The following is a 13,742-nucleotide window of genomic DNA, read 5'->3' on the forward strand; positions in this document are numbered from 1 at the left end:
TAAAATGGACAGATTCTGTCCCTCCTTCCTTTCTAGACTGGCAGTCCTCTGTCTTGGCGATTTCCAAGTTAGATTTATTGAGATCTGGCAGCAAAAAGAAGAGAACATTTTAGAACATATTGAAATCAAGATGAGACCCGGAGTTGAATGTATAGAGCATTCCCCCCCCTTTTTTTGTATTATGAAAAGGAGAGGTGAAGGTGTAAACTCCCAGAGTAGGTTCGTTAATAGCATGTTACATTAACCGCATCGATGCGGCGGCTTTTCCCGCTGTGTGCGGCATTTTTCGAAATACAGCGTTACATGACGAGCTCAGCTCGTCATCAGCACACGGCAGGTAAGCCTGATGACGAGCTGAGCTCGTCATCAGCATCGAAGTGGTAAAGTTTTGTGGTATTACAAAACGTACTACAAAATGCAGTTTGGGAAGATCACCACTTGAGGTGGGGGCATCAGCCTAGTCCAGTCAGTGTCTTCGAATAAACCAATGTCTGTCTTCCATGCCGCCTTTACTGCTGGAACTGTCTCAGGGATGTGTATTGCCACGATTTCTATACGCTAGAGATCATCTTATCTAAAGTTGTTTAAGTGTGCATTTGGCCTCCAAAGGGTTACAGTCTAGTTTGAGTCTTGAAGTGCTGAGATATGGCTGCAATGGATGACCCAGTTGCTAATAGCGGATGAACTAGGAAGGATAGTGCCCAACTTCTGCTTGTATATCTGCAAAGATTCAGTGAATCTCAACATCTGTTCAGTTGAGGAAATCCTTAGATTGTCCCATACGTCAAATAAAGCCTGGGATGTCACCTGTGGGAGAACTTCACCCACTGATAACGGAGTTGCAGAAGTCAATCTACCAATCTATTCCATAGTGTCCAATGTATGCCTCAAAGCAGCTAGCACTATCTTTGATGCATGGGGACGTTCGGCCAGCTGTCTGTCTTTTCATACTAAGTGAAGTAGATCACTGCCCTAGCATCTATAATTTGTTGCAGTATGTTAGGTCAAGATTCATATCAAACAGCCAGTTGTTTATCAAGCTGTGAAGAAAGGCCGGGTAAAATGTCACAATATCTGCCACACCCAGAACACCATTGAAGGCGGACTTGCAACATTTGGCTAAAGATACTGTTGGTTATCCTCTTAAGTGCTGCGTCGGGGCGTTGACCGACGGCAGCACTACCTCCCCAGTGCTGCGCATGACCATTGGACGTCCATCCAGCACTAGTTCCAATGGACAGCGCAGCACTGGGGAGGGATATTTGCGCCGCATCTAAGGTGTTATTTACTATTTCAGGTAAATGCTGTAAGTAAGGAGTTTGTTTGTCTAAAATAATGAGGTCTTGATCACAATTTGCATACATGATCATTGTGCTCAAAACAACATTTATAGAAAGTAACAATGGACTAGGGTGGTCAATGAAACAGGGAACAACCCTAAACTTGGAGCAGTTTACTTTGAGTCCTGCACATTTCCCAAGACATTATTTCGTATACATTGGTGCTGGATTAGACTAGGTTGGCAATGTATGTTAATAGATTGTCATGTAACACCCAATTTCCTCGTCCTAGGCCATATACGAAGCCTTGCAAATCATGGCCCTAACGCACTCCTTAAGTGGTTACATAGACATGCTGACTATCCCTGAGGAACGTTACAACATATGCCTTTACTACACAGGTTAAGTACGAAATAGGGTTGTTTTGGTATTTACATTGCAAGTAAGCAAAGGATGGAGTAGTCAAATATTCTTAGCGTTCAGGAATGTGTAAAAGTTCCTGTTCGCTCCATTGACCAAACTTTTAGCTGGTTGAAGTGTGCACCCCAACCGTTGAGGGATGCATCTGTGGGGATTGTCACAGATGAAGTTGGGTTCCTGAAAGGTCTCCCCTGTGCTCGGTTGTTGGATGCCCACAATTGTATCTGTGCTTGCACCCTATGTGCAATAACCACTAGATCCTCCCAACATCCTGTGGATTGAGCCATTCTAGGAATGGGCGCAACTGTAGGCGAGCGTGAGGGATAAGTGGGAACAATGATGCCATCATGCCCATTAGTTTCATTACCTTCTTCACTGTCAGAGACTGATCCCTGTGTGAAGGGATGTTTTTTGTATGGTGTAAGCCTTTGCGTTTGTTTTGTTCAGTCTTACTCCTAGGCAGGTTTTCTCTTTTTCAATATTCATTGGTGTACTAGAATGATAGATTGCACTCTACTGAATGTGTGCTACTTTTCGGTCTAAAAGACACTATTGAAACCGTTATTTATATTTCTTAACTAACCAAGTTTTGCATTCGATCTGAATTTTGAATTCGATCTCATGTAATTAGATTTGATTGGCTTGGATGAAGTCTTATGAAGACACAGATATTCCTGTTCCTACATATCGACCCTCTTAATTATTTTGATTTGAGCTTCAGCAGACTGCTTTCTTATATAAGGTTTGAAAGACATTCTCCTTCCAACTGAAAAAAACAAGAATGCCATCTCTTCAGAAATCCTGAACAATTACTGCAATTGTTTCGGAACTATAGATCCCAACCTTTAACGCTAACAGGATCAGGTCTATCTTTCTGAAAAAGTCAGTAAATGGGAACTCAAAAGATGATATACCTTAAAGAGGTTTATTATACACTACTCGAGTGTCTAGTAAACAAACAACAATTATAAACTATTATTAGCAGGCTGCAAAAGTGAACAAAAATACCAGAATATTTTCAACACTTGATTAAGTTAAAGCCATTTGCTTTGCTAATGTTATTGTATAGCAAAGCAAATTGCTTTAACCTATTGCTCCCCCAGCATTCTTACCGTCATACTGCAAGTCGGACAAAACAAGCAGGAAGGGAACAAAGGAGAGAATTCTATTGGCGTAGGGAGACACCATACTGCCGTTGTGTACACTCACCGACCCCGATCTTCCTACAACCAACCAGCATACAACAAACACAAACAAGATCTGCACTGACAATGCACGCCTCTGCAAGTGGCAGGGACACCTACACACACACATACGAGGGTTCGGCTAAGGGTTTGAGTTATAGTAGTGATGGACAAATTGCAAATTGCGTTGGACGGTGCTACCAGTATAAAGGAAAACCCTGAAGCCTCTCAAAGGTGGTTGGGCACGGGATGCCTGAACACCATACAAAATATACAGCAGGTACTGGGCACACGTTTGATACAGACAAAATTAGTAGTACAGTAGTTCGAGACAAACAATGGACACCGGTGGTAAGGTAAAGACAGTATATGATGCTTTATATAGGTCTTTTTTTCTCTGTTTTTACAAACGCCAGCCGACATGTGTTTCACCAACAGGGCAGTACCTGTGACTCATCAGGGCTGTAAGCGGCGCGTAGTATGATCAGGATACCGGTGATAGTAAGTCTGTCAGGATGATGTGGTAGTCAGCAAGGATAATGACAAAGGAAGTGGAAACGCGAAGCAGTCGGGTATGACTGATGCGGGCTGATATTAGGACAGTAGGGTTGCTCCGGGCAGTTGTTGGGGAATGTTCCTGAGAACACACAAACATACACCCCAACAGGTCACACCCACAACACAGGGTTGCCAGCTACCAAACAACGCGTAGCAGGGACAAGAACCAGTCCGCCTTGCCCCCTACAACCCACTCCTGCAGCCCTTTAATAAAGTGAAAGCACTGTGTGTGCAAACATTAATTCTTACTTTTTAACAGCGCACACACCGCGCTTTCACTGCTGTGACGTTTTCAAACATTAATTCTTACTTTTCAACAGTGCAAAAGTCACGGCAGTGAAAGTGTGGTGTGTGCGCTGCTGAAAAGTAAGATTTAATGTTTGCAAACGTTTACGACAGTGAAAGTGGGGTGTGTAAATCACTGCGTTGCGGGTACTAAATGCAAATAAAAACGCACCCCATGAGGAGTTAGGTGAATAATAATAACCAAAAAAGTGCTTACCCTTAATTCGGGCTCTGAATGAAAGCAAAGCAAAACAATAACTAAATAAATGAAGCGCAGTGTCAACATATAACTCAAAACATTGCACTTCATAGCCGGAATGACCAAAAAAAAAGTTTTCTCCCACTAATTAAGGAGAGAGTATCACGCCACAAGTAAAACATCCAGTCTAGGTGGGCATGGCCTAAAGTGGACAGGATAGCAACCAGGAGTGGCCAAAGACACTATGGTGCAATCAACAAACTGAATTTAATGAACAGTGACGAGAAACGACGCTCGCCAATCAAAAGTACAGGCAGATCAGAGACACAAGACACAAATCCGTATTGATTCCAAGAGGCCCTCGCATAGCTAGATCAGCGCATGAGCACTGCTAACGCCAGGCGATACCTAAAGCAAGCATTAAAAATGCAATGTCTCGCCTTTGATTAAGTTAAAGCCATTTGCTTTGCTATAGAATACCATTAGCAAAGCAAACGGCTTTAACTCAAAGGCAAGACCTATTGCATTTTCAATGCTTGTTTTATTATTGCATAGGATAGCACCTTGAAATACAAGAGTCCAGAATGTGCTCTGTACAAATACCTCTTGCGTGCATGATTTAATAGAATATTAATGTTTCTCCAAACGCAATAAGAATCTATGCCACGCAGGATGCACTTGACAACTGACTTGCCTCTTAGTTCACTAATGGCATCCTCATGAGGGTGGAGAAATGCATAAATGTTTCTAAGTTCAAGTTTTAAAACTATTGCTTCAAATAAATACCTCTCAATACATTGATATTATCGGATGCACTAAGGTGAAACGCTTCCACATACTGCAGCAATGAATGGAAGCTACTCCCCTGCTAGTGAGTGGTACAGATATATGGGCAGCGGCACATGGAAGAAGGGGAGTGGCTCTGTAGGGGTGTTCCATGGTTCTGTGAGGTGTGGAAGCTCGGAGAGGTGGATCCAAAACACTGGGTAGGATAAAGACTTGTGCTGGCACCACTTTCATCGCACTGTGCAATTCACTGAGATAACAAGCACCAGCACACACATTGCACAAATAGAGCCACTGGTCGTGTTATGCACTAGCCCTGCGCTAATCTTCAAACTGAGCACAGCACCAATGGCAGAGCCCGATAAACAGCAGACCAATGAGCAAACTGCAATGTGTTAGCGGTGCGAAGCAGCCTTCGGGGCACATATGTGCGCAGGAGCCCTGTGGAAAGGCTAGGGTGAAGATAAGGGCATCTATATCTGGTTTTCTTTGAACCTCGCGGGAGGACAGGTAAGACTGTGTGGAGAGACACGGGGTGGGATGTGCGGTGGGTTGAAGGATGCACAACATTCTTGTTCGTTTACAGTCAGATATGTATTTTTTGGGCAACTGATGAACTAAAAGAAAAGCGCTAAGGAAGCATTATACTGTGTGTTGTACCAGCAATCGGAGCGGTTTAAGTAGAAGTTACGCGCTCCAATCCCAGCTTCCCTATGACCACCAGCTTGATCTTGGGTAAATAAATTCATCCGCTTATAACTGGGTTCCAATACCTGCAGGGTTAGACTGAGACAGAACATTGTTTGTGGCATTGAAATAAAAGTGCCCCTCATTAGAGAATTAAGATAGCTATAAAAAGTTCCCATAGTTACAAATCGGGGCATTTTTGAGCGAGCAAAGATATGCTGTATATAAGAGATTTACAAGCTTTGATAGACGGTGTGTATTTGTGCTTGCTACAGGTAATGTTTGTGCCAGAGCTCTGGTCTGACAAGTCAATATATGGCAGAGTTTTGTGGCTGTTTGTGGGCCTTTTTACGGCCTAGTGGGCCAGTTTTACTGCTGATTTCCCTAACATTACCACAAACATTTCGGAGATATTGAAATGATTCCTCGCATCTGCATTTGACGTCTTTTAAGAGCATCTCTGTATTCGCCCAAAAACTATATTAAAAATTATTAATGTTTCCTTTTATGGTGAGAACCATGTACAGTCTGAAGTTTTTTTCGCATTCTGGTGCAAACTGCTGCTTGCTTACCTATATCAATTTGGGTACCTAAAAGACCTCTCGGTACTCTCTGGGACACTGCAGCAGTTATCGATCACCACCCATGTGGTAATTACACAGTTTGTCCACAAACCACAAAAGCAACCCAAATTGATATAGGTACCGACCGCCCTTGGATCTTGAAAAATTTCACAAATTGCAACACCTCGCATGTGATTTATTTAATAACATGTCCCGGTCATACTGTGATGTTGCACTGTTCTGGTTTTTAATAGAAAGAGACTTACAGACATTAAAGTTTTCTTATTGTAATTCCTCTATTCTTTTTAATATCACTTCTTCACATCTTCACATTCTGCACTGCACTTTTTCCATTTAGTGATCCCAAGCATGGTCGACATGTGACTGTGGGTCTGACCCCAGTCCTACCAGACGGCACTGGAATTAGTCTCAAATGATCTAGAGACGCTCCAGCCCTGTACTATGGATGGCCAGATGATAAAATTAGATCACTAACAAGAACTTTGATGGTAATCCATTATCTGGATCTTGGGTCTCACCTACCGTTGCTAGTGGTCTTTTGCGTTGGTTTGTACACACAAAAAAAAGGGACTGTTATTTTATCCATTTTTGTACTATATAGACAGAATTGAGAAATACAGTCCTTAGAGAGCATAGCATTGTTGCGACTCTAGACCCCTGGGTTCTTTACTATACTTGGTAGCATGGGTAAGACTTTTTTTCTCTACACAGAGAAAGGAGAAAACGTGCCTTCTTCTATTTCCATCTTCAATCCAAAAGCATCAGCTACCTTCTTACCTACCCTGTAGTACATTGTAAGGTCATCTGGGGAGTTGGCCTCAGGGTGTAGTGTCTGTTTCTTCTACCTCAATATCCTCCAACAAAGTATCTTCCTTGTGTATGTGAAATCCCATGTCCGTCAAGCCAATGTGTGGGAGTTAATTTCTCCCCCCGCTCCAATACACCTCCGCGCACTCCATCCCTTCTATGTGCTGGATTTTTAATAACCAGCACCCTAGGACCAAAGTTTCCTCTAATGATTTCTTTTTTTCCCAAATTAGCCTTTCAAATTCGACCCCCAAATAGCTTTTCTTTCCCTCGACTTAGACAATGTCACAAGTTCTACTGTCCCTTTGGGACTTTCCTTTGGGGAGAGCCTGTCACTCCTTACCCTTTCATACTGGACTATAATCTGAAGTCAAGGGGATGCCCTTCAGTGCATCCTATACGGTACTCTTGTCTCGTCTGGAAGGAGTCTCGAGCTTCTCCAACTGCTGACTTTTATGGGAGGAGAGGGCTGAACTTTCTATGGTGTAGTCTCGCTCTAAGACTTGTGCTTACGCATCTTAGGTGGTAGCCTAGGTGTTTTAACCTTGGACCCCTCTAATGGCTTTCGGGCATGGGGCACAATAGGTTTAGGGTTACCAGTAGTGGAGTGCCTTTAAGGCCTAGGTCTCCATGTTCTCATTAAGTTTTCTCTGCCTCAAGGTCATCGGAGAAACCAATTTTCTAGTAATAGAGAACTCTAATGTTTTTCTAATTCTGACAACCTCACCATATCGGTGGTAGACCTAGGAGCTAATACAATCTTGGGTCTATGCACCGGAGTTTTTGGCCTAAAACAGAGCATGGGATGCAATCCTAGGTTTATCGTCTTGAGAGGTAAAACATACATACTGGGTGTTAATTATTTAGAGTAAAGTTTCTATGGCAGCTCGGGCATAATTTGAAGAGCATGCTCATCCCAGGGATCCTGCGTTGACTAGACATCATTTGTATTACATCAAATTCCTCTGTGACAAAAACCCCGAAAATCAATCCCCAGCTTAGAGCATTAATCCAGACGACCTCTCTCGATCGGATCTAAGTTGGGAGCACTTTCAATGCAGCTCTGTACCAAACAGTGAAAAGAGCATCATGGTGGCCACACACAAGAGCATTGTCGAATTACAGTCAACATCAAACAAGGGCTCCGCCTACATGGGCCACCGCACAATAGCCAAATTTGAAAAGACAAGACATTTGCAGATCCAATCACTAGATGGCAGAGTTGTGCGGAGCGTGTGAATCTAGATTCATTCTGAAATTTTTGCCTGGAATGTTGCTTAGAACCTGTAGAACAAAACATTTCTTTTCCAGAGAAAATTAGAAAATCCTGTTTGAGCCCAAACCCTTGATCTTGCACAGCAGCAAAGGGTGTTGCCTTGTTGAGTGGAATTTCATCAGTCTATCTAACAGCAAGTTATAGCTGGATTGTATCCCATTTCCTTGCTATATTAGTAAAAAAAAGTACAGTATGTCAGAAAATAATCTGTAAAAAGGTGGCACAAGGGTGCACCATTGCAGGTTTTCCTAGTCAGGATGGTCCTGTTAAACTGCTTTATTAAATTTATTTCAGCCATCAAGATTTTTCAGTTATACCACAAACCACGTTCGATACAGACCATAGCAACAACTAAGGCACAACCTTGTATACAATGTTTAAAAAGATACCACCTAGGATTAAGTGTGTCCGTCAGTTTTGGCAAAGTTTGCACTTTAAGTAATGACTCACTCACCTGCACCGAGCATGAATCAGTAGTGTCACTGCCACTTCTGTCCCGATGCAAGCCACTTATGACATACCAGGATAGGCTTTCATCGAACGTAAGGGAAATACTGTCCGATTTATGCCGTTTTCTTTGCCTTTCTCCAAATGTCTCATTTGAAGATGTATCTTCTGGTAAAAAGAAATAAAGACCACACAAATTTAATCTTAGTGTAGACTAATCTCTAGACCCCATCTATTCACAAGACATGGGAATTTAGCCTCCAATGAAGATTAGAATTTACGCCACTGGAGGTGAGAGTAAATTATGGTCCAAGCCCTAGGCTCTAAAGCCACACCAAAGTAGCTCCGAGAGCGCACAAGTGTTCCTTTGAAGTGTGGAGAATGAGAATGATATAACAACTAGACAGAAGGGTGATGTAACTCTAGAGGAATAAAGAGGAGCATAGGATTAATAAATGCTTAAATTTAACAAATGCCCCACCATATCCACCTGTGCATGTAGACACACACACATCCAACTATCTAAAGGTGTAGGAAGTTAAAAAAAAGTGCTGTACAAGTGTATTTAACAAAATCTTCGAGCTTTGATGTCAAAAAACTGAGCTTGGAAAAAAAGAGACAAATACTTCCATTCAATCATGTGGTACTTTCAACAACTCCTTTGCAAAGGTTAGTGTCATTATGCAGGGTGGCTTTACTCCTATATTTTTAACGGGATATAGAGATATAAACAGAACAAATCCCAAAAGAATCCCAGGACATCTGGAGAAAGATCAGCCTTCCAATATAAAAAGTGAAGCAAAGCAAAAAAGTACAATGAATTAAGGAATAGTAATATTGCCTTGTCTTTCATATGACTAACATGGCTCTTTCCAAAACTTCATTTTCAGCCAACTTGCTTCAACACAACTACGGATGCAAGATGGAGAAAAATCTCTTATGCAGAAATGCACAGGACAAATTATACCAAGGACACAATCAAGTGATTCTGTACAACTACCAAATGCTTAAATATAGGCCACACAATCTACTCGGAGGAAGCAAATCTAACCCCATTGAATTCAAAAGGTTAACACCTGTCACATCCCCCATATGTTTATTTGTGCATGCACTTGTATGAACTTTGTTTCAAAACACACAAGTTAACATATTCCAGTTGTAAATTAGTTCGAACTTTTAATTAACTGGCATAGGTTTAGGAGCAATTGTGTGAGAAAACAATATTACATACAACTTTTTATAAATCAACAAGTTACTCACCTTTGGTAACAATGTATCTGTAAGAGACATGTAGTTCTAGATTACTCACCTTAGAATTACCCCCAGGCATAAGGTTGGATACGGAGAAATTAATTCTTAGCCGTACCCCTGTGCGTCGGTAGGTGGCGTTAGTCGATTCCACGGTGTGTACGTAGACAAAGCCCCTGTGCGCTGACTTAAGTTCAGACACAACTTTCCACGTTAGAAGCGCAGAGCCATGCAAGACACGGACCACTGGTGCACAAAACTAGGGTCCCAGAAAGGAGTCCCTTCCCCTAGAAATCAGTTCACAGAAAGGGGAGGATGGGTGGGGCTATAGGAATCTATAACGAATAGTTTCTTACCTGTCGGTGTAGTTTTGCAGCTTGAAGATCTTTCTGGATTCACTATGCTGTGCATTATTTCGCAGTCTAGTGGTTGGGTACGGAATCGTAGTCTTTTTTCTTTTTGTAGCCCAGGTGGGCGTCGACGTCCCACCTTTTGGTGTACTTCCGGTGACGTCCCACCTTTGGATGCCATTTGTTCTTGTTTTTGTGTTCGGTTTGTGAATCATTTGGCAATGTTTTCTATTTCTTCTTCAAGTAAGTGATTTTTGCGCTTTGTCTTTTAAGGTGTCTGTTTCTATACTGACCTTGTAGTACCACCTTCTTCTCCTGCCTCGTCTTTCCGGCGGAGGTGGGTGGGTTTGCTAGTGAATCCAGAAAGATCTTCAAGCTGCAAAACTACACCGACAGGTAAGAAACTATTCGTTTTGCAGCGTGAATCTTTCTGGATTCACTATGCTGTGCATAGACTTTGTAGTGGTTTGTTATGTTTGTGGCGGCTAGGTGGAAGATGAACGTTGGTTGTTGAATATATGTTGAAGCACCTTCTGGCCTACATGTGCTTCCTTGTTCATTTGTATATCCACACAGTAGTGCTTAGTGAACGTGTGCACTGGAGCCCATGTTGCAGCCAGGCATATGTCTTGAATGGGTGTGTTAGCCAGGAAGGCTATTGTTGCTCACTTCTTTCTGGTAGAGTGGGCTTGTGCCCCTTCTGCTAGTTTTTGTCCTGCCTGTTTGTGGCAGAATTGTAGTTTATGCGATCCATCGTGCGATGGTCCCCTTTGTTACTGGTCTACCCAGGAAACTGCTTACGAAGGACACAAAGAACGGCTTTGTTTTTCTGGGCTCTTTAGTTCTTTCTATGTAATGCATTACTGCTCTTCTAGCATCAAGAGTTTGCAGTGCCCTCTCTGCGCTTGTGGATGGTTATCTGAAAGAAGCTTGGTGTTTGTACTGTCTGGTTCATGTGGAACCTCGACACCACCTTTGGCATAAAGTGTGGGTCAGTTCTCATTAACACCCTATCATTGTGTATCTGAATGTAGGGTTCTTGCAGTGTTCGCACTTGTGGTTCACTTACCCTGCGCAGCGAGGTGATTGCCACCAGAAAGGCTGTCTTCATGCATTTGTAGGGAGGCCTTATGGATGGGTTCAAAGGGCGCTTTCATGAGCTCTGTTAGGACTAAATTAAGGTTCCATGCCGGTGGCGGCATCCTCTTAGGTGGTGCGATCCTTTTTGCCCCTTTCATGAATCTCTTTACTATTAGTGATGTAAAGAAGCTCTTTCCTGTCTCTCCTCTTGTGTAGGCTACTATCGCTGCTAGGTGTACTCTTAGCGAGGATGAACTTAGTTTAGCTTTCAGAAGGTGCGTGAGATATCTTCGCACAGTTGATTCCCTGGTCATCTTCTTGTGTAGTTTCTTCCTGCTGCACCACCATTGTGTGAACCTCTTTCATTTTGCCACATAGCATGTTCGTGTGCTAGTTCTCCTTGCCCCTCGTAGCACCCGCAGGGTGCTCTCAGGTAACCTTAGGTGTGCAAACTATGTCTTCAGGAGCCATGCCGCTAGGCTGAGGCTCTCTTGCTCTCCATGCAAAACGGAGAACACTACTACACCCAGAGCCAGTCTTTCCTTTTCCCGAACTTGTGGGGTGGCCCCTGTACCATTTCCATTATCTGTGAGTACCAGGTCTGTCTGGCCCACTGAGGTACCACCAAGATCAGTGTCATGTTGCTGGTTCTTCACTTGTTGAGTACCCTGTGTATCAGCGGTATCAGGGGAAAAGCGAAAGTAAATGTTTTTGACCAGCTTATCCAAAGGGCATTCTCCTGGGATCGTTCCTCTGGTTGTCTGGATGCGAAGTATCAGCATTGTGCATTCTGGTGTGTTGCAAATAGGTCAATAGTCGGAGTTCCCCACCTCCTGAATAGCCTTTGCATTTCCTGTGCATTGAACTCCCATTAGTGGGATGCTGAAGTCTGTCTGCTGAGCCAGTCTGCTTCCACATTGTCCTTCCCTGGTAGGTGTATGGCTAGCAGGTCTATTTTGAGTGGGATGGCCCATCTCCATATTTCCTGCGCTAGTGGGACCGATTGTGTTCCTCCCTGCTTGTTGATGTAGAACATCGTTGTTGTGTTGTCTATTTGAATCTACACTCTCTGGTTGTAAAGTTGTTTCGGAAATGCCTTCAGGGCGAGAAACACGGTCTTCAGTTCCAGGTAGTTGATGTGTCTGACCGCATCTGCTGGAGTCCACAGACCCCTCACTTTGAGCTTGTTCATGTGTGCTCCCCATCCCATATGGGATGCGTCCGTGGTGATGGTCACCGTTGGGATTGGTGGCGTTAAGGGTTTCCCCCTGGTTATGTTCTCCCTGTTCCACTAATGCAGAGCTTTCCAAACTCTGTGGCGCGACACAGTAATGTGTCGCCTGCCATGTGTGTGTGTGTGTGTCGCACGACGATGTCTGCGGGGGGCAGATTAGGGTGATTGCTCTCTGGGATATTTGCATTGTGATGCAGAACGCGGAGAAAGGAGAGGCGACACGCATTAAATGCCCTGTCAGTCCACGGAGCCGCCTTTGCTGTTCATTCCAAGCGCTTGGAACTGTAAGTTCATAAATTTAAAAACTCGGCATTAAATTGTATTCCCTTTCCCTGTGCGCCATAGAAACGGAGAACCCATGGGTGGAATGTGCTGTGTGTTTCTGGTAACACACTATTTCAGGTTTTGTAAGGCCTGCAATGTAAGCACTTTTAAACCAATACCCCATCCTCTGTCATGAACACGCTGGAGCAGTAGCTTGGAGATTGAGGAACAAGTGTGATTGTCTTTCAACACTAAATGCAATTGTGTGTTCACAGCCCCCTCTACCCCTAAAAAAAAGCAGCTGCCCCTCCCTTTCCATACCTTGAACTCTTGTAACCTGTGACATCTGAGGGATGCCCGAACGGTTACAGTTGGGAGAGAAATGTGTGCCGGCATGGAATGTGGAAGGAGTACGCAGGAACAGGGGCGAGGAGGGAGGCTTTCTCGCAACACAGCCCGAGTTTGGAAAGCTATGGGAGGTATGAAATTATTTTACTATGGCTAGGTAGATTAACTGTTCCCGTCCCTCAGCCATCACAGACTTGTGGGGGTGACATTTTCGATCCTCTCACAGCGCAGTATTCACTCTTTCAGCTCGCTATGTGCTGTAAAAGAGGTGCCTGTCTCTGACCAGGAGGGAGGGACAGAGGCAATGGAGGGGGTCCTACGCTTTGCAAGGTCAGTGCTCCTTCAGCTTTGGAGGGGACAATACAGCAGTCTTAAAGTAAACAGCTCTGAATGGGTGAATGGATGCCATGCTGCTGTCCTGTCTGGGATAATATGCCCTTGGTTGTTATAAGTCCTTCCATTGAGCACATTTGACTGTGAGAGACACAGAAGAGTAATATCTGCCCAGGACCATAGTGCCAATATCAGCAACATACCCATCCTGCACAGCACAGCAATCTCATAATAAAGAACGTACAAGACACATTGTTTGTTGGAGAAAACATTGCTGCAGGTTTTATTTGCATAATTAATATGTGTCCTTGTATAACTAAACTGGTGCTATGTAAAGCGCTCTGATGCCCGATATCTTTGAATCAAGTTTGT

General features: G+C 43.5%; 1 protein-coding gene across 4 annotated transcripts in view; it reads right to left on the bottom strand.

Moving 5' to 3' along the window:
• Positions 1–13,742, bottom strand: part of MDM2 (MDM2 proto-oncogene) — a 79,192-nt gene that overhangs the window by 40,694 nt on the left and 24,756 nt on the right. For all 4 annotated transcript variants that reach the window (XM_086919000.1, XM_086918999.1, XM_086918998.1 and 1 more), the window contains exon 8: positions 8,521–8,681. In XM_086919000.1, coding sequence (XP_086775126.1) covers positions 8,521–8,681 — 161 coding nt within the window. The remainder of the gene's footprint in view (positions 1–8,520; positions 8,682–13,742) is intronic.

Source organism: Lissotriton vulgaris, chromosome 1_1 (genome assembly GCF_964263255.1).
Source record: "Lissotriton vulgaris chromosome 1_1, aLisVul1.2, whole genome shotgun sequence".
Classification (NCBI taxonomy): Eukaryota; Metazoa; Chordata; class Amphibia; order Caudata; family Salamandridae; genus Lissotriton; species Lissotriton vulgaris.